Consider the following 21,257-nt stretch of genomic DNA (forward strand, 5'->3'; position numbering starts at 1 on the left):
CGCTTCCACACCAACCTTCCCCCTTACAGCACTGTCCTCAGAACTCCCACTTCTGTGCCTCGTGCCCCTGCAGTCTGTAGCTCCCACACATCTTTGCCACCATTCCCCTATCAACTGCAGCTCCTACTCCAACACCTCCTCCGCCTTGTCCCCGCGCTAGAGATGCTGCTAGGAGGGGGTCAGACAAGAGTTGCTAAGATAGTTGGGAATTAAGCTACTCTGCTTTCTAATACCGGGCTTGCTCCACACTCTGAGCACAGCAATCCTTTTTCTGGGTAGTGGTCAGAGGGCGTTGTTGGCATTTGTGACTTTGCCGGCCCTTGGCCCTGTGACATGAAAATTGAATTTTTAATGTATTTGCACAGAAATTCTAAAGGACTCAGCAGGAGCTATGATAGGCAGCCAAGAAATCTAAACAATGAGGACAAATCCTTGTTCATTTGGAGAAGAGACTAAGTTGGGTAGATAAAGGCCCAAGGTGAAGCAGCGAGCCAGGAGAGAATAGTTAGGCTTCATCTGGCAATAATAAAATTCACCCCAGCTTCTTTATTGCTATCAATAAATTACTGTTCGTGTAAGAGAGTATTACTCTTTTGCTTGAAGTGTGTAGCAATTTCTTTTGACATCACAGATGCTCTCCCAATGCGCATTTGTAAAGTGTTATGCTACAGGACAATGAGGGAAAAGAGTACTGTTTCAATCTCTTTGGAAAGAAATTGATGAGCGTTTGTAGCAGTACTAACCTCCTGGGCACCTTACATGGAAGAGACTGAATGTTTAATGGAGTTGTGTTTGCATTAGTGGCCTCTTATCCGGAAATGCACCACTCGAATACAGCATCTTTGAAAGTGTGTAATTGTATACATTACTTTACTTTATAAATACAACCACAAAGGAAGCTAAACCCCACTGTACAGTGAATCTTACCAATGATTTTTACTAAGTTTCACTTTGCAGCCAAAGGTTTCAGAAAACACAATTGGCTGGTATGGTGTGAAAAGACAACTGAGAATTCACGTGGGAATGAGGCAGTGAAGATAGGAAGACATAGCTTAAAAAAAGGGGGGGGGGTGATGGGATGGGAGAAGGAGGAGGAATTAAAAAAAATATTCTCAGCCTCTTTAAAACAATATTGAATTTGTTTATTCAAAGGACAAAAGAGGGAGATGCAACCATTAAAACTGTGAACAAAGAAAGGTGAAAAATTAGCATTTGTTTTTCTGCAATTGTGTATAATTAATATGAATGAATTAGCATTCTTCCCAACCTCCTATGTCTTCGCTGCCCCTTTATTATTATTGATTTATTACATATAAGAACTTTCCTAGCCTAATCCCCAGTGAAACATACCTACCCAAATCTAAGGAGATGCTCACAAAGGATGTCATGGTGTTATGCAAGTTTCTAGGGCTAGATAGGCAGGAGACTAACTTCATTCCATTTCACAAAAAAAGCAACATTATTATTATTTATTATTAAAATAAACAATGTCATTAGCTTACTCCAAAATCATTCACAAAAATTCGCTCCTTCCTACCGAGTGGGTATGGAGCGAGATGAATATTGCTGTTTCATTTTTCTAATGGTTCCAAGATGTTCAGGTTCTATAGTGATAGCGGTTCAATTTATAGATAAATACCTGTAAATGTCAGGAGATTTACTTATCCTGGTGTGTTTCAGGATTTGGTATTGCAGACGTGTATCTCATTCAGGATGTTGGCAGGTGATGCCCTGTGAGCAGAATTGTTTTGAGGTAGAGAGATGACCCAGAAACATTGTAGGGAAGGGGTTTGGAGAATGAGAACTGCCATACAGGATGCAACTGGGACTGCTACAGAGGGGAAGCAGTTGATCATCCAGCTTAAATATACTGAAACTGGGTTCAAAACCAGGTTTCAGTATAACTGGCTGGCATACCAGGCCAGCTCTTCAAAACTGGGATGTTAACAACACAATACCTGTGCACCCAGTCTGGGTCTGCATCTTCCACAGCACAGTTTTATCACTGACTTACCTCACTTAAGCTATTCTAGTTTCTGGCTCTCTCCTGAGCAGAGCCTGCTGTGCCTGCAAAATTGTTTCTCATCTTGCAGTGCTCTAGCTTGAAACTTCCAGACTCCCTTCTCATTTGTGACCTAAACCAGATTTGAATGGAGTTGTCCAGATACATATATCCTATACAGTATCTCTCTGGGATGCAGTATCTCATGTTGCAAGAGCATCTGGCATCATTTACTGTGTCAGCTTTCACATTTTTCCTAGGCAGGTTCCCACTGCATTCGTCTCACACAGTTGCATCTTACGTGTGTTGGGAGTGTCTTCCTAAAGCATAAAACTTGTCTACTGACTCTAAAGGTAAAACAGCATAAAAGGTTCAAGGATAACATGCTTTGGATAGGGGATGGGGCAAAGAGACCAAATTAATATAGTCAATTTGTGGCTGGGAGTCTGAGAGCATTTCCAACTGGCCTCATAATCCTTCTCTTAGGTTTGTTTCTGGTGGGGAGTAAAGATGGTTGAGCCTGGTTGCATATGCTCTCGGCAACGGCATTAAAGCTCTGTGGACAGCTGGGAGGGTTTTGCCCTGCTGGGATTTACTGCCACGTGGGAATCCTCCTGATGTAGTAAAAGTGATTTTATGGCATTATCAGATAGTCGTAGTTTGCCAAACGTTCCCTTCTGTGCTTGCTAAGAATGGACCCTGCCAGGCACCAGGGCAGCCAGTAGCCATGGCTTTGGGATTCGTGGTGAAGCGCTACCGCTGCTCTCACACCAGCTCTTTCTATCGGTAGGTCCTCTCATTTTTTCCCCTCAATTATTTGCGGTATGGAGGTGGAAAAAAGATAAGATAAATGGAAACAAATCTTGCAGTGTTTTCACTTTCTCATTCATTCATTCTGCTTAATCCTTGTTTAAAAAAAAAGTGAGTGATTTTATCGTGTTTGAGATTTAGAGATAAAAATCTGTATTACGCAATTTGCTATTAAGGCTTGACTCATTCAGGAGCACTCATTCCGCATATGTCATTTTGTGTCTACATGCTGGAGAGTGCCGGGTGGGGGAGGAGGGGATGAAGCAGGTTGTCTCCAAAGAAATGTTGTCTCACTGCTCATGTTCTAGTGAATGTTTCTCTCAGCCACTGCTTTCAGGTCTTATGTAGCTACTTCGTTTTTCAGGAAAAATTGAACAAGCCCACAATGTTAAGCTTCCTGTCATAAACTTTCCCTTTGTGGGTACAGACTCTACCCTGGCTGCCAGTTCAGTTGGCCCCTTTATAAACATCCCCCTTCATGGCAGATGCATTTCGGTAACCCACAGTGCACTGTCAGGCATGCAGAAAGGAGACTCCACCCTACATAGTACATTTCCATAAATAGCATTTAAATGAAACATTATAGTTAAGTATCTGCTTCAGCAAAATAAAGGAGTCTGAAATGTTAGCAGTAGGGACTGTGATTGTCAGAGGAAAGATAATGTTATGATTGTAAAATTCAGCAGGATATTCTGTAGCACCATGTGAGATTTATGTTAGACAAGCTGTGACCTGTACGGAGAGAGATCTGGAAGGGCTTTGAAATTAAACATACATGGTTCAAACAATGAGTTTAGGGCTTTGGGTAAAGCCCTGCAATTAAACAAGATCTGAATCTCCATGCTCTAAAAGAGCAGAGGCTCTTATTTACATTTGAGTTCTTTTCATTATCAACAAATAACCTAAAGTTTCCAATAGTGAATAAACATGCATATAATAAAACTGGTTAGACTCCTAGAATTGTTGACCAAGTAATGAGACATTTTGCTAATTGATAGTTGGAAAACCAAGCAGGGTGTGGTGCCTATAGAATGAATGCTTGCCATGGGAATCCACTGCTTCAGTCCTGGTAGAGTGCACCTGTACTTCCGGACCGAGATGCTGTTGCTGACTGTAGGGTTCAGTTCAGTGGGCCTAGGACTCCTAATTGCAATGTTGAGCAGAAACTTCACCACACAGGAATCCAGGTTCTCTCTGTTGATTTTGTGGATAAGTATTGAATTAATCCTTCTGATCTTAGGAAGTATCTCTGTTATCACAACGGTGTTGTGTTGTGGATTTTTCTGAAGAATATAGGCATAACTTTATGGACAGTTTTTAAATGTGAGGACATTTGAGACAAACAGGTTTTAGTTGAGTGGCTGGGCTGAGCAGGATTCAGCTCTCCTTACTAATATAATTCTAATCAAAGTTCTTGAGCTTTACTTTGATTTGTTGATGAAGAAAAAATATTATGGGATTTTGTTCCTTCAGTGCTGCACTTATTTAATGTTTGGTTTTTAGATTATTGATATTCCCATGTTGTGTTTTGGAGCAGTATAATGCTCTCCCTAATACGCTGAGTAATTGAAAGCCTCTTGTACTTTGTAGCTTGGCTTTTAAATAGGTCAAAATCAGCAGGACAGCTTCATCACCAAAGCAATTAGGTTTTTAACCCTTTTTCCCCTATGCTTGCTAGAATACAGTAGTAGCTCATTAATCAATTGCTGTGTGTTGGATGGTGCCATTGGAAGCCTGAGGTTTTCAGTTCCAAGCTTCCTCTCCTTGCAACTGAAATCCTCCTGAAAAGGAGAACTATTGAATCATGGTGTGCAAGGAGACGGGGTCAGATTGGGGTTGGAGTGATATGGTAGTGTTGCTGGAGAGACCTTGTCAGTAGCAGTGGGATTCGGCTGCTGGGTCAGTAGTTTGGGGCATTTTCAAAGCTCTGATTGAGGAACATGCATACTTCACTATGAGGACCACTGCCCATCAGCATTTGGAAAGAGGTGAGAAGTTAAAACGTTTCCCCGCACACTCCTCCTTCCACTACTTCTCATGATAGAAATGAATTGTTAAGTGTAGCTACACCTGTGGTTGGTGGGTTGGTAATGATGCATTTTAACCATGTGTTCCCTTATGCAGAGTTTTTACCATGTGCAGTAGATAGAAGAAATAGTAGAGAAAAGGTTAATCATTTAAGGTTAAATGTAATTGAAATCAGCATTTGGGTTGTTAATGGGGCTGTTTAATAGCAACAGATTTGTGCAAACAACCCTTCCCCCACCCTGAGCCTGCTTGAACTTCCTGTTTATAGTAATCCTGCTTCTCTGGGATTACCTCTCTCTTCGCAGACACTCTAAATAGTACTCATTTTTCCAATAGCTTCCCATCTAATATAGGAAAGGCTCTTTTAATCTGGCATCATCACTGGACATTAGAAAAATAAGTGAGTGGCTTTGAGTTATTAACTGTGTGTCTATGCCAGAGGGGTAACGGGTGAGCAAATTGTCTATTTTATTAATTACAACAACAGAATGTTGGGTGAGAATTTAACAGAAGCAGAAAACTATTTTAATAGAAATATAATTTATTTTTATTGCAATTGCCTTTGACTGAATTATGCCCAGAGCAACAGTATCATAGATACTAAACAGTTTTACCAATAAATGAGAAATACATTGTGGCAATTGCAGATGCATTCATTCACATTTAACCCAACAAGCAACTCTCCAGTATCACTGTGGTGTCAGAATGAGGTTGAGTTTTAATCCGTTTATAGTTGTTTGCTTGGCAATGCTGAAAGGAACTGATCACCAAAAAGAAATCTGTGCAGGACAAAATACAGTCACTTCCAGGGATTGCTAAAACTTATTCACGGCCCCTCTCCCTTGACCAAACAAGATCATTTTATATCCAAGTTGATCTGAGATAAAACCATGTACAAAATTAGTAGGCTAAAGAGAATGCTGCAGAGGAAACAAAACAGATGTGTTAGTAAAAAATTTAGCTTGCGAGGTGGGATATGGTAAATGTCTCCCAGCAGGGGAAGATCATATGTGAAGAAAGATAAATAGAATTTCTGTGATGTATTTTTCTTCAGCCCCCACCCCATTCCTCGTAGGCCACTGGCTAGCAGTTCTTTAAAGGTATTTTTCCCTCCTTGCCATTCTTTATTATCTAGGATCTAGTTATCTTGTTAAATCCAAAGAAGAGCAATTCACTCCTTGCTTGAAAGGTCACCTTTGCCTTGTTGCAGAGCATGCTCCCTGAGCCCTGCTGGCTGCTGCTTCTCCCTGCTGTCTTCCAGCTCTAACCTCCTTATAGATGCAGCACCATGGAAACAGGCCCAGTGTTGAGCAGACTGCGCACTGCCAGGAACCTTGTTTGTGTCACCTGAGGGGCAGGATGCAGCATGAAGGATGAGAAGAAGGGATATTACTAAACGTGTATGGATGGAGTAGCTTTTCTTCCTACCCAATGTTCCTGCCTGGCTTAAAATTCATCTGAAACTTTTAACCAAAGGCTTGAGATATAACTACTGCTGGATTTTGTGCATTTCTTCCTCTGCACACCTGGATTTCTTTTCTGAGATGTAGCCCAGAAAAAGATTTGGAGGGGCTGTTATGTGGCACCACTATGATTTGGGGGTGCACGGCCAGATGGCTGTACAATTGCTTCATGTAGGTGTGCTTGATTGATGTAAATTGGAATGTGTTGGCCATTTTAACCCTAGGATACTACAAATGTGATGGCTTAATCAGGATTTGTGAAAAGTTGCCTTGTTTTGGAAGTGGTAGTCTGTCTTCTCCTCCCTTTTGACCACCCCATATTCTTCTGCTGTGAGCTCTTGGGGCTGGAATTAGCTGTGGGCACTTTCAGACATTTCTCTGGCATCATTCACTAAAGGACCATCTTTTGGAACTGAATTTGCTGAGAATTTGGGAGAGTTGCCACTTGGGTAGCCAAGTGACCTCAGCAGTTCTTTCTTTAGAGGAGAAATTTAAATTAGAGAGAGGATTTTGCATAGAATAATATTAAAGTGGTGCATTGTGGTGTGTTTATTTTAGACTTGCCCTACCTAATTGCAGCAAGTGTTCAATTATACATGGCTGAGGTTTTAGGTTTTCATTGGTACAAGCTGCTGCTGTAACCTATTATAAAAAAGCACAGTGCAGACAGAGTGCTCATACTAATGTTGTCAATTTGTATTTGAAATCTCTTTTTAAGAATCCATCTTATCAAAATGCAGCTGTTCCCTATGTTTAGATCATTTTAATATATTTAATGTAACCTACATTTTCTCTGAGAATGTCTAAAGATCCCATGTGAATCAACCAGCGTGCCAGAAGTAGCTGATCTTGTGCAAAACTAAAATGAGGTGAACTCTGCTTGCTTCTTAATATATTTATTCTTTGTAGTATCCATGTCTTGGTAAGCTGCCTTAGAACTGGTGAAGATGCAAACAAAAATGCATTTGGAGAAGGCTTCCTGTTTTCTAATATCCCTCAATAAAGCTGCTGCTATGGTATTGAGAGTTTTAAGATTTTTTTAATATTACAAAGTATTAGGTTTTCTTAAAAAAGAGTTTCAAGGGGAAGTACAATTTTTCAGAGAATAAAGCTGCCAGCATAGCTAACAAAACCTTCCCAATCCTTCTTTGAATAACTATTTGTAAACGTTTTTGCTTTGAAACTAAGGGCTTGTCTACACTTAAAATGCTACAGTGGCACAGCTGCGCCTGTGTAGCGCTTCAGTGTAGACACTACCTATGCCAACAGGTAGCTAGTGGTAGCTAGGTCGACGGAAGAATTCTAGCACAGTCTGCATGGGGACTTAAGTCAGCTTAACAACGCTGCTCAGGGGGGTGGATTTTTCACACACTTGACCGATGTAGTTAAGCTGACCTAATTTTTTAGTGTAAACCAAGCCTACATTGTGGCCCAACTATGGTGGGAAACCTTGGTGAGAAAGTATTGCTTTAAAGTGCAGCTCTACTCTGAAAAGTGTGTGGAAAAATAATGCCAGCCTACTCTCACATCTGCTTTTCCTTATGCTTAGTCTTATTTGCTGTGCATTGCTGAATAGCAATAGGGTTAAGCATGTGCTTAAGTGCTTTCCTGAATCAAGGCCTGGAATAGCAAGTATGTTTTTACTGGTTTCAGAGTAGCAGCTGTGTTAGTCTGTATCCGTAAAAAGAAAAGGAGGACTTGTGGCACCTTAGAGACTAACAAATTTATTTGAGAATAAGCTTTCATGAGCTACAGCTCACCTCATCAGATTCAAAGTGAGCTGTAGCTCACGAAAGCTTATGCTCTAATAAATTGGTTAGTCTCTAAGGTGCCACAAGTCCTCCTTTTCTTTTTGTTTTTACTGTTTTTATCCCTGTTCATGAGTTGAACAGAGTAGAGTCAAATGCTGTAAGAGAGGCACCTGGATTCTATTCCTTGTTTTTACTATCAATCATTTCATTTACTCAGGGATGATCAGTTAGGCATGAGTAGCCCCACCAAAGTAGTGCCATTGAAAGCACAATTTTACCTGCAGAACCTTTTATTCCAGGTCGTGATGCACAAGGAGGAAACAACCTGAGGTGATAACATTTATTCTGGAGTCAGAAACCTGGTACTTTACAGTACCACTTTGACAGTGACTGCACTATAAGAATTTTATCTCGCTCAGGCCTCGTCTACACAAACACATAGCTCACAGCAAGCTAGGATGAGAGTCTACTCTGCACTGGCCTGCGGCACAAGTGCATATGTGGACCCTCTGCTGCACACCAAAATTACTGTAGTGCTCTTTGATCTACCCTGCTTTGAAATAGTAGGTTAGAGCGCACTGACAAGCTTGTAGTGCATGGTAGCAGGGTCCGCATAGACACTTAGTGTATGGCAAGCTAGACGAGGGTAGATTTACACCCCAGCTTGTCACAAACTAAGTTTTTGAATAAACAAGCACGAACATACAAGTATCACATGGAAATTGAATTCTGAAAATATTGTAAACCGTTTGACATGCAAAACTGGTCCCAAAACTCTGAAGTTAGCTGGAGTTGTGTGTCTTCGAAAAGTCAGCAAGAGCCAAAAGGAGACTGATGGAAGGAGGTCTGGATAGATGACAAATGCCTGGAGTGATAGAGGATCAGAAGCAGACTGAAATGATGAGGGACATCCTTGGAGGAGTTAGAGGTGGGAGATTCCTGCAGTGGTCAAGGAGAAGGAACTTAGACCCATCAGCTGAAAAAGAGAATCTGTGTGTCCACTGGGAAGATAGAAGAGGCCTGGGGCAACCCCAGAGGAGGAATGCTGAGTGAGGCCAAAAAAAGACAAGGGCGATGGGAACAGTTAAAAGGTGTAAAGACCAGCCAGACAGAGGGATTGCAAAATGTCAGTGTAGACAGCTGATCTGGGTAGGGTAAGGTGGCAGGGCATTTGCATGTTTTAATTGTTTTTGTTTGTTTTGTTTCTATATTTTCTCCTCCACAATATGTAGAGGGAAATCCCACTGATTGAAAAAACTGCCTGTTTTAAAGAGGAAAAATCTCATTTTGTGTGTGTTTAGGGATTGGGGGGAAGGTGTTTGTTGCTATTAACAAAGCATTTGCTTAGTAATCAGCATTTAAATATTCCCAGTAGCATATTGTCTACAGTAAATACAGATTTAAAGATAAATCCACATTTTGTCAAGAATTTCTATTTTTCTTTTTTACTGTGCCAAAATGGATGCAACTTGTAGTTCTATGAATCTATATCTCCTGGATTTGGGTGGTGGTGGGAATCTATTTACTAGCCAGATGCTAGTACAACAATTTTGTACTGTATTAAAGAGTTATGCGACACCTTGAATTTGAGAAACTGAATAAATAAGGCATGCAATTTATTTACTTTAGGCTTATAAAGTACTTATAAAAATTGTACAGACTGGTTAACCCATCAGTCTCAATCTTCCTTTGTTTCTGGATGTTTCCAAATCTTGTTTAGGAGATGACTCCCTCTTATTTTTCCCTTCTTCTCTGCTTTCAGATCTCGTGGACTGCCAAAGCTGAAAGAATCTCGTTCACATGAGTCTTTGCTGAGCCCAGGCAGCGCAGTGGAGGCATTGGATCTTGGGACTGAAGAGAAAGTTTTTGTCAAACCGCTTCACAGCAGTATCCTTGGACAAGACTTCTGCTTTGAGGTAAAGAAACGCCACCCCATAAAAGTACAGATTGCATAGTGTAGTCAGTCAGTATGCGTCCACAGTGGGCACTGTTTTGTGACTTCCTAAGTGGGTGAATAAATCCGTTTTCTCAGACATTTGAGATTATGATGTAAACTATCTGATCGTAAGATTCTAAAGTCCTTGGCGCTAATGACATCCATCAGTCAATGGGAAGAAATCTTTTCAGTGATTATACTCTTCTAATTGAATGTCTGCATATCTGATACAAAACTAGGCATTTGTAATGTGCATGCAGATATATGGCTTAAGCTTGCTTAAGTACTCATCATAATCTGAATTCTCTTACAATACATTTTTTAAAAACAGTTAAAATATGACTAAATTGAGAAGTCAGCTGATATAAGAGCTCTGCTCCAAAAGCCCTGTTCTGGCAGGTTATTGAGGAAAAGCTTGAGTAAACAAAGACCTTGCAGGTTTCCAGAAGGTCAACAAACTTTAACTTCGTCAGGCAATCAAGGGATTAAATTCTGTGGCTCAGGACTTCTGCTGCCCACTGGCCTTCTCCCCCACTCCCCTGCATTCATATTATGGGGCTGGTAGCAAGAGCACCCCGACTGATCTCAGTTACCAAGATACCATGAGAAGAAAGTCTGTATGTTAGAAAGGTCTGTAAAGTTAGTGGAGGGCTAATGAAGGTATATTACATAAGCGTGCTTTTAAATTGGATAAACCCTACCTAAAACGCATATCTAAAGTTGACAGGATGAACAGCATATTATCAAGTCTTATATCAAGGCCATCACTCTCAACACAACGTCATGGGCCCACTCAGTCTTCAGTGGAGTTATGCCTGGGTTGAATCTGGCCTCAGGTGTCTAAATCCCTGACGCAGAGATTGGTTTGCTACCTTAAAACTGCTCTATCAGAACACCACATAGATCAGTCTCATCCCTTTTCCTTAAGGGAACGTGTTCAGAAGTTGTTCCAATTCATTTCAAGGTAGTATCTGTTGTGCTGATATTGATCTCAAAGGCCCAAAGAGTTAAAGGTGTTCATAATCTCTTTCACTGTTGAACCTTAAACAGAGATAGGTAGGTTTGGAGTTATTGTAAACAGAGGCCTTTGTTTTACTCAGTAACTTGACAAACACCCAAAAGCATTTATTCCAATGAAAAATTTATTGATTAAATAAAAGAAGGAATAAGAAATCAAAACAGGCATTTATATTGAAACTCAAGTTGAGTGATTATGCAAAACAAACTTAGTCAAAACCTTTAAAGCCTTTCTCCTTTTGGAGGTAAAAGATCAGTCTCTTATTTTCAGAACAACTTTTCTTTGATGAAAAGGAAAGGGTTAATTTTACTCCAGCTTTGATGTGTTGAGGGCATTTACTTATCCTGTTCTTAACAGACAGACACAAGGTAGAGGAAAGACAGGTAAGAAAAGATGGGTGAAATACAGCTTTTCCTGATGTTTTTGGAACACTGGACCGCTGGTTAGTTACAAGAGGATGCTTTTGGCTGGCAAGTCAATCGTGACACCTGCTACTTGGATCCTGATTTACAATCTGGTCAGGGACATCATCTTACTGGATGTTTTCTTCATAGACAAGGCAGGCTTAGACGAATACAACATAGTTGACTTCAGGATTCGATGGAAAGCCAAGAGAGTGAGAAATAGAACAGAAGGAAAGAAGGGAGGACATAAAATAATACCACAAAGCAGGGGTTCTCAAATAGGGGGTCAGGACCCCTCAGGGGGTCGCAAGGGTCTTAAATGCGGGCTTGCAAGCTGTCAGCCTCCACCCCAAACCCTGCTTTGCCTCTAGCATTTATAATGGTGTTAAATATATTTAAAAGCATTTTTAATTGATGGGGAGCTATGGCAAAGTGGGACTGTTCTTAATGTTTCCTCTGAATGCTGTAGGGGTGCCTCAGATTCCCCTATGCATTTCTTAAGTCTCCAGGTGGTGGGATAAGAGAGTGTAATTGTTGCAGACCAAAGGGCCAGTGTACATAAATGGCCGATACTCTGTCTCCTTGGCAATTGATGGCCTGGGCCCTTCCCCACTGCAAGGTGAAAGCTAAAGGGTTGGAGAACAAAGGAATCGGGTGACCTCCTGGCCCGGGAAAGGGACAAAGCCCGGAGGAGGAGCTAGTGGAGAGTGAGTCAGTTTCGGCATGCTGGGGACATGGAGTGAAGTGCAGGCGTGGTTGTCTGGCTCACTGCCCCCCAAAATGGACCTGGCTGAGGGGTCCTAGTCGCTGTACCTACAAGCTCTGTTTTAGACCGTGTTCCTGTCATCTAATAAACCTCTGTTTTACTGGCTGGCTAAGAGTCTCATCTGATTGCGAAGTTGGGGTGCAGGACCCTCTGGCTTCCCCTGGACCCCGCCTTGGCGGACTTGCTGTGGGAAGCACACGGAGGGGCAGAGGATGCTGAATGCTCCGAAGTCAAACCCAGGAAGGTGGAAGCTGTGTGAGCTTTTTGCCCTGCAGACAGGCTGCTCACAGAGAGGAGACTTCACCCGAGTCCTGACTGGCTTTGTAGGGAGCAGTTCCAGAGCATCGCCCAGGGACTCCGTGACAACTGGGGTCACACTCAGAGGCTTGCTACGTGAAAGGGATCACCAGTAAAAAAGTTTGAGAATCACTGTAACAAAGGAAAGGAAAATGATGCAGGATCTTACGTGCCCCTGCAATGTTGGCAATTATATATATCCCCACTTATGGGCTTGAGGACTGGATGTCATGATCATATGATGACTTTCAGCACTCACCGGTGAAAACAAAGTACCTTGAACAAGCTTAAGGTCAGCAGGCCTTCTTCTCAGGAAGAAAGTCCTTTAGATGAGTCAAGGTGAGCTGGGATGAGTTGCAGTGCTGGCAGTTCGGGGGATAAACTGGGCCACCAGGTGGAATGGGAGAACTGAGCTGAGCTGATCATGTCTTTTTTTCAGTCTCTTTAAGAAAGGGTAAAAGTGGGTGTCATAGTTCATCTCCCTTGTTATTTTGTCCACCAGTTAGGCCTCGTAGCCATCACATCAATTTTGGTCTGTTAGTTCTGGTTCCACATCTTCCAAAAATTGTTGAAATTATGCTTGCTAAAAATGGATTATATCAACATGGCCTTTTTGATTTAGATTAATCAATCTTCTTTGTCTGGTTCTTTTGCACTTGTTACAGCATTCTGCATTATAAACAACTTGACCTATTTTTCATGGTTATTGTAACATCTTATGAACTTTCACATACTTTTTACATCTGAGTTCACAATAGGGGTATACTCTGTAGGCTTAATAGTCACAACATATCTCATTGGCTGGAAGCACTTCCTGTTCTGCTTCAGCCTTCCTGGGTAGACGGAAGACAGCTGGCAATACAAATGCAGAGTTTAGTACTAACATTTAGTCTTAAAGTGCTTTGCCCATGCTCATACATCTGAATGGGAAGAACAGGGAGAGCTGGCAAGGCCAAATAAAAATTGAAGCAAAATGTGACTGTCTCCTTATATGCACAAACAGAGCTAGCATCAGTTTTGCTCCAGGTGGTGTTGTCTCTTCCAAAAGCAGAGTCAAACGTTTTGGCTGTTTCAGCCCATTGATGTGTATAGTACCCAGAGCATGCAATTTTTAGCTTCCCGAAGACAGTATTTCCAGTGACATCCAGCAGGGATTTTTGTTCATCAGACCTTTCATCAACATGTGACTAGCTCTCTCCCTACACCTGCTCCGTTAATGATCAGATTGTCAGCCTTGGGGACTTACTGGGATATTGCAGGTATCTAGAGGCTGCAGTTCAGTTAGCATGTGCACAAATTTCAAATTGCTGACTACATCCTTATTTTACAGTCTCTCAGAACATTTGGCTAGAACAGTGTGTTTCCCTTCAGTTTTATACCCATCTGAACTGAGGTTTTTTTCTCTGCAGTCTGTGCCCTTTTCAGGCTTGCTCCTTCCCTGCTCCCATATTTTGCTGCCTCTTTCATATTCTCAATGCTTGAAAGTCACCTATGACTTTTGCTCCTTTTTCTGCTTTGCAGTCTTGCCAGAACTGGACCTATTGTTTGTGTTTCAGGTAACCTACTCCAGCGGCAGTAAATGTTTCAGTTGCTCCTCTGCAGCGGAGAGAGACAAGTGGATGGAAAACCTACGCAGGACAGTGCAGCCTAACAAGGTAATAGAAGAGGAAGCTGGAGGAATAATACCACCAGTAAAATGTTCATGGCATGACTGGATTCTTGTCCAGATGATATATCAAACCATTACAGAGGTGCTTACCTATTTAATTAGGTCAATCACGACGCCCCCCCCCTCCCCCAACCCCCCCCCGCTATACCTCAGACGTTCTTGTCAACTGCTGGAAATGGCCCACCTTGATTATCACTATAAAAGGTTTTTTCCCCCCCGCTCTCCTGCTGGTAATAGCTCACCTTACCTGATCACTCTCATTACAGTGTGTATGGTAACACCCATTGTTTCATGTTCTCTGTGTATATAAATCTCCCCACTGTATTTTCCACTGAATGCATCCGATGAAGTGAGCTGTAGCTCATGAAAGCTTATGCTCAAATAAATTTGTTAGCCTCTAAGGTGCCACAAGTCCTCCTTTTCTTTTTGCTGAAATGTTATGAATCTGCCAGCTTCTGGATGGCAGAAGTTAAGAGCAAGTTTGTGTTCTGAACAAATTTGAATACAGCTTTTCAAAGGTGATCAAATAGCAATGTATAAAATACACTCATTGCATGATCAGTATTTTCTGTTTGAAAAGAAAATGTTCTTTTTCCTCATCACTGTCTCTAAATCAATGCTGAGCTCTTTTTTCTGCACAGGACAACTGCCGTCGAGCTGAGAATGTGCTCCGTCTCTGGATCATTGAGGCCAAGGACTTGGCCCCCAAGAAGAAATACTTCTGTGAGCTGTGCCTTGACGACACTCTGTTTGCCCGCACCACCAGCAAAACAAAAGCAGACAACATCTTCTGGGGCGAACACTTTGAGTTCTATGGCCTCCCGCCCCTCCACAGTATCACAGTTCACGTCTATAAGGATGTGGAGAAGAAGAAGAAAAAAGACAAGAATAACTATGTAGGACTGGTCAACATTCCCATGGCCAGCGTGACTGGTCGTCAGTTTGTGGAAAAGTGGTACCCAGTCAGCACACCTACGCCCAATAAAGGGAAATCAGGGGGACCTTCCATTCGCATCAAGTCCCGATACCAGACCATCACCATCCTCCCCATGGAACAGTACAAAGAATTTGCAGAGTTTGTTACTAACAACTACACCATGCTGTGCTCAGTGCTGGAGCCTGTGATCAGCGTGAGGAACAAGGAGGAAATGGCCTGTGCCTTGGTGCACATTCTTCAGAGCACTGGCAGAGCCAAGGTAGGAGCGGAAGGAACATCTCACAATGATTTCTGAGACTCATAAACATTTCTCATGGTTTTAAACATAAATAGCATGAGGGGTGGACAGGCCTGGGAATGGGAGTCAGAGGAGGGGAACACTACCAAAGGGGAGAGGCTGTAGAGGGGAAGCGAAGTAAAGCAGAATGAGCATTTTAAAGAAGTTTGGGCAAATCCTTTATAAGGGGAAGTCAATATAGGTGTGCAACACATTACCAGAAGTAGAATCTGTAAGTGTGAATATATTCCAAAGAGCTAGATGTAGACACTTAGAGGAGATAACTATTGCAGGGTTAAAACATTAGCTATGTAGGTGGAAGGACTTCATAGCATCCTACCATCACAGAATGTTATGTCTGTACCTTGAGTACATTGAAATATTTTATGCATTGCTGGATAGATGATGCACCATGAACACTGTAGCATCAAGGGACTTGCAAATAAAATTTTGTAAATGTGTCTTATAAACAGTGAACAGCAAAAGTTCACCACAGTTAACTTGAGGGATTAGCACTTGGATTAGCCTAGCTGGATTGTGAGTAACCACTCTGAAAAGCCATACCCCATTACTGCATCCTCACACTGGTACTGCACTCACTTGTGTGGGTCGCTCAAACTTCTGGGGCATATCCCATGTTCTTCATTTGCAATAAGCTGAGCGGCTCTATGATTCTGTCCCAACTTGTCTGTCCTTCTGGGTACACAGGGGGCATTGTGGGAAGACATTGGAGGACTCTCTGCACTCAAATGGTCACTTTGTCACTGCAAAGTGCGTCGATTACCAGCCTGAGTGAAAGTGGTACCCGAGCTCTAGCCTCTATGACCCCCAGCTGTACCAGCTACCCTGAGTTCTTAAAGCACAGCCAAACTTCGATGAGCCAGGTGTTGTGTGTGGACGGGAATGTGTACATAATCCTTCCACTTTTATGCACTATATTTACCATCTTCCACTGCACACGTCCCTCTCGATAGAATGTCTTTTATGACCAAGTGTGCTGAGAATTCATACAGTACCATTTGCCTGTCTGATCTAGTGCAGTTTACAGCTAGAGTAGCTCCTGTAGCATTGAACTGTAATAATTCTGGCAAGCCATCTCCAGATTCCTTCAATGTTCTTTGCAACAGATAAGTAAATTAGCATGTTAAAGCTCTACCTTTGTAGTGCTTGTATTTTAGATTCTAATGTACTGGCGAAATCCTACAATGTAGGACGGGGTGGCCAACCTGAGCCTGAGAAGGAGCCGGAATTTACAAACGTACATTGCCAGAGAGCCTCCGATGAAGTGAGCTGTAGCTCACGAAAGCTTATGCTCAAATAAATGTGTTAGTCTCTAAGGTGCCACAAGTCCTCCTTTTCTTTTTGCGAATACAGACTAACACGGCTGCTACTCTGAAACCAGTAATATGTCAGTAGCCCCGCTCCTAGCAGCTCCCAACCATTGGCAGCCCTTCCAATCAGCGCTTCCCCGTACCTCCCGATCAGCTGTTTCGTGGCATGCAGGAGGCTCTGGGGTGGGGAAGGGGAAGGAGCGAGGGCATGTTAGCCTCAGGAGAGGGGGCAGAGCCAGGGGTTGAGCAATGAGCGCCCCCCGGCACATTGGAAAGTTGCTGTAGCTCCAGCCCCAGAGTCGGTGCCTAGACAAGAAGCTGCATATTAACTTCTGAAGAGCTGCAGGTGGCTCCGGAGCCACAGGTTGGCCACCCCTGATGTAGGATATTACAATCTGGAGCTCTCAAGTGAGCAATCCAGGATTTTATTATATAGTTGTTACACATGAATTTCACTAATTTACACTGATTGGGAAAACTATTACCAATTTTCAGAGAAAATAAAAAGGCAAGTAAATAACAATAAAGCAAGGGTAATGTAGCTTGGTTGTAGTTATTAGAGACTCCCTACTATACTAGTAATGTGCTTCAGTAAATTTTGTGAAGTAACATTTTAGGGATGTGAGACCTCACTACCGCTGTGTGAGAGGTTGCCACTTTTTTCTGCAGATTAGCAAGATTCTCTTGTATTATTCAGGGGGGCTTGAAGGGATATTAAAAGATGTAGAAAACAAACAAAAATTTGGTCTCTGCCCCCAGGAGCCTTACAGTGTCTGAGGTTGGATTTTGGAAGGGGCTGATTGCTTCCTGTGGGATGCTGAGTGCCCTCAGCTCCCGCTGGAGTAAGTAGCTGAGGAATTTGATTACCACGGCAGGACTGGGCCCTGTATTAGCAGCTTGCAGTCTGCTTTGATTCTTGCCCCTTGTTCTGTCTGGCCTGCCTGATAGCCTGAATGTAGTTCAACACAATGCTAAGTTAATGCATAGTAGGAATGCTAACTTTGTCTCCCTAATCCCCAGCCCATTTTATGCTCATTAATTTCATTGGTCTAAATCCTTCTTAATAAAATTCCTGTATTCAATTAAAAGTTGGATTTGCTTTCCTCCTGATATTTTGAGTTTGGATAGCAGGGAAACACACAGCTAGTTATCGCTAACATATATCAGTAAAGCATGACTATAACATGTCAGCTATGGAGGAGTGAGTATGTCATATATTCTGGTCAGGATCTGGATTAAATGTCAAAAAAGTTTGGTTGTAGGGATTTTTTATTTAGAGACTTGCTTCCACCATTGTAATTTTACCCACCAGTCCCAGCTGCTATTCCAGTTTTAGAAATGAGTCCAAAAATGACAGAGCTGGGGATCTGTATTGGCCTAGGCAGTCAGGTACACAAATGTGAGGAGAACTCTAGCTAATCTTTATAGCCCCCAGTGCTGTAATATCTGCATGCCTTCCCCCAGGCCAGGCACTTCAGTTCAATAATCCTCTCATCCTGTTTTGAGGTGTGTCAGGCTCCTTTTACTCTTCCCATTTGGGTTCTAAAGTCACTTAAAGAGCATAGCATGATTCTATTTGATTAATAAACCTTATTCCTTCTGGACTTTTTCCCTCAGGACTTCTTGACTGATCTGGTGATGTCTGAGGTAGATCGCTGTGGGGAGCATGATGTTTTGATCTTCAGGGAGAATACGCTTGCCACCAAAGCCATTGAGGAGTACCTAAAGCTGGTAGGACAGAAGTATCTTCATGATGCACTTGGTAAGAAAATACCAGTCTCTTTTCTTTTTTCCTTTCACAGAACCTAGGGACCAAATGCTGTCCGAGCAATCAGCCAAGTGACGTGGCTGTGCGTTGAGTATCCTGGTGGGAAATGCATTGACTGCTACTCCAGCTTCAACAATGGAGTTGGTTCTGTGGCTCTAGGACTCCTGTGTACTGAAATCCATGGCCCCTTGCCACATAGCACCGGATCCACTGGCCTCAGCCAGTGGATCGCTCACCTAGGGGACTTGTGGCATGTCCCTTGCATGTACTCCTGAAATGCTGCTCTCTCACCATGTGCAGTAGAACCTCACTGGTTCTGCTCCATCTGGGCCCTTCTTGTTTATGGAACGCAGAGACAAGATTTGGCTCCTAAGATTTGCAGCAGCTGAAAAAAGATCACACTCACTTCTGTGTGGATTAAGGGGTCTCCTTTAACGGTTATCTCATCCCAATGCTCTACATTTTTCTAAGTACCATCTTTTCTCTTGGTTCCCCTTATTGATTGTCATATCTCTTCATTATGATTTGTGAATCATTCGGTCTGGAGTACGTAAATAGGGATAAAGGTGATTTTGATAATGTAACAACTGGGAAAGATACTGACAACATAGATGAAGTTCAGTGCTTTTGCACTGTGTAGACTTTGCATCTGGACATTGCTGGTGAATCCAGTATAATCCCAGCTGAAAGAAGCTACATGGAAATTTCAAGAAAGGGTCAGAAGTGTTCTGCGTAGGCTTGCATAGCCCCTTTGTGGGGGAAAAGGAACCGTAATGTTGAAGATGCTCTGTTCAGCAGGGCAGCCCAAAGTCCTACCTGAAAACTGATTCGCACCTAGGGGTGTGAGGCTGAGGGCAAAGCTGATCATCCACTGGATTTTATTGCTGGGGCACCTCCAACCAAGCTGTTCCTGTTCATTTGTCAAGGAAGGTACAAGTCCAAGCCGGTATTAGGGTTGGGTGCATGTATGTATTGTAATAAAGATTTGACAATTTGCATACACACAAGGTGCACCATTGAGCTACTGGCAAATTTCCAGAGTGGCCCTCTGAGTCACAAACTTTGGTCATGACCCCTGCTTTTGAGCAATTAATTCAATACCCTGATAGTCATGTTTCTCTTAATCCCACCTTAACCTTCTAATCCTTCACCAGATGCAAACAGAAATATTTAGGGTTACATGTGGCCAGCTGGAGAGAATGAGGCTGTGAGGCTAGGGAGCATCACAAACCAGGAGAACCTGCTTCAAGCTGTGCCGGTGACCCTTTGAGGATGCTTGTCCTAAGTGCTCTTTACTCAGGGAAAAGAACAGAATCAATTGTTCTCCAATTGCTCATCTCAGCCTACATGCCTAGCTCTTGCACTTGTGATGTTCCAGGTCTCGAACCCAGGCCTAAGAGTCCACAGACCGCAACTGCATCCTGTCCTCCACCCCAGGTCTGCTGAAACCTGGTGGACCAAGAAGCTAGTAGGACTATAGCCTCAGTCAAGGCACCACCCATGGGAGCCCTGATTGGAGGATTGTCCAGCTCTACCAGTTGTTCCAACCATGTTATTTAAGACAGAAAGTGGCACAGAAAGTTTGTCCAAGCAACAAGGTGATTTCTTCTTGTGGCTGCATTGGACCCTGCTTGTGCTTGCACCCAAACCCTGTTCTTGATTCCTGCTCCACTCCTGTCTCACCCATGTCTTCACTCCTGTTCCCACTGTGCTCCATCCCCACGTTTGATCCTTGCCTCTCCTCTAGTTTCTGCCCTTACACCTCACTTCCAGCCATCAGTGACCAGTCCTGGCTTCGACTCCGACTTCTGACCCTGACTCTGGCTTGACCCTTGGCTCTGACATTTGGATCAGCCTTGACCCTCAGCTTCGATTCTTGCTTCTGACTCTGGCTCGACCCCTGACTCTGGTAATTAGAAGTTGACTCAGGTGTTGACCCTTGGCACCATTCCCCAACCTGGACACCTGCTCTGCCCACTAGACCTGACTCCTGCTCTACTAGGCCAGACCACCTGCATCCCCATAACAGCACTCACCCTAACCCCACAACTTCCTCCCTTCCTAGCCTTACCCCTCCCAGCAAGCCCAGCAGACTCATCCTGCTTGTCTACCTGTCTTACCCGCACAGAGACAGTGCTTTGCTCTTGACATGTGCCACTGCCAAACATGTAATCCCAGCCCCACAAATGCTATCCCAACATTGGGTATGTCTACACAGCGACTAGACACCTGCAGCTGGTCCATGCCAGCCGACTCAGGCTGTGGGGCTATTTCACTGCCATGTAGATGTGTGAGGGTCCCAAACTGAGCTCCAGCCAGAGCCCAGAAATCTACACAGCAATGAAACAGTCCCTTAGCCTGAACCCTGCAAGTCCGAGTCAGCTGGCACGGGCCAGCCGCAGGTTTTTCCTCTGCTGTGTAGACGTACCCATTGCAACTCAGAGTGTGCACAGCTCCCAGTAAATGGACAGCCTCCCTACAAGGAGGCGCTACCAGCTGTATGCTGATTCCTCTCCTGCCCAGGGTCCCAAGATGAGCCACCTTTCCCCTCCTGTTTCTTGGCCTAGGGGAGATTGGAAATTCATGCAGGCCAGGTAAAATCATGTCAGAACTGACTCCTTCCAAGAGACCCATCCCTCCTCCCCAGTGGCCTGGAAACTGGCCAGTCATCCAGGTGTTAAGTGGTTGGCCAGATTAGTCAGTGTCTCAAGTCAGAATCTGAGATGTGATTATGTGTATTTTGAGTGTACTCTATATATCTTTTCAAATTCTGCCAGCTTTACTCTCACTGGGTAGAACC

The 21,257-nt window shown here is 43.2% G+C and overlaps 1 protein-coding gene across 2 annotated transcripts in view; it reads left to right on the top strand.

The window, feature by feature from the left end:
* The window catches only part of RASAL2 (RAS protein activator like 2), a 267,847-nt gene that overhangs the window by 214,094 nt on the left and 32,496 nt on the right, over positions 1-21,257 (top strand). For both annotated transcript variants that reach the window (XM_084637148.1, XM_084637147.1), the window contains exons 6-9: positions 9,817-9,970; positions 14,032-14,130; positions 14,786-15,340; positions 18,307-18,451. In XM_084637148.1, coding sequence (XP_084493274.1) covers positions 9,817-9,970; positions 14,032-14,130; positions 14,786-15,340; positions 18,307-18,451 — 953 coding nt within the window. The remainder of the gene's footprint in view (positions 1-9,816; positions 9,971-14,031; positions 14,131-14,785; positions 15,341-18,306; positions 18,452-21,257) is intronic.

Source organism: Lepidochelys olivacea (genome assembly GCF_965140295.1).
Source record: "Lepidochelys olivacea isolate rLepOli2 genome assembly, chromosome: 8".
NCBI classification, from domain to species: Eukaryota; Metazoa; Chordata; order Testudines; family Cheloniidae; genus Lepidochelys; species Lepidochelys olivacea.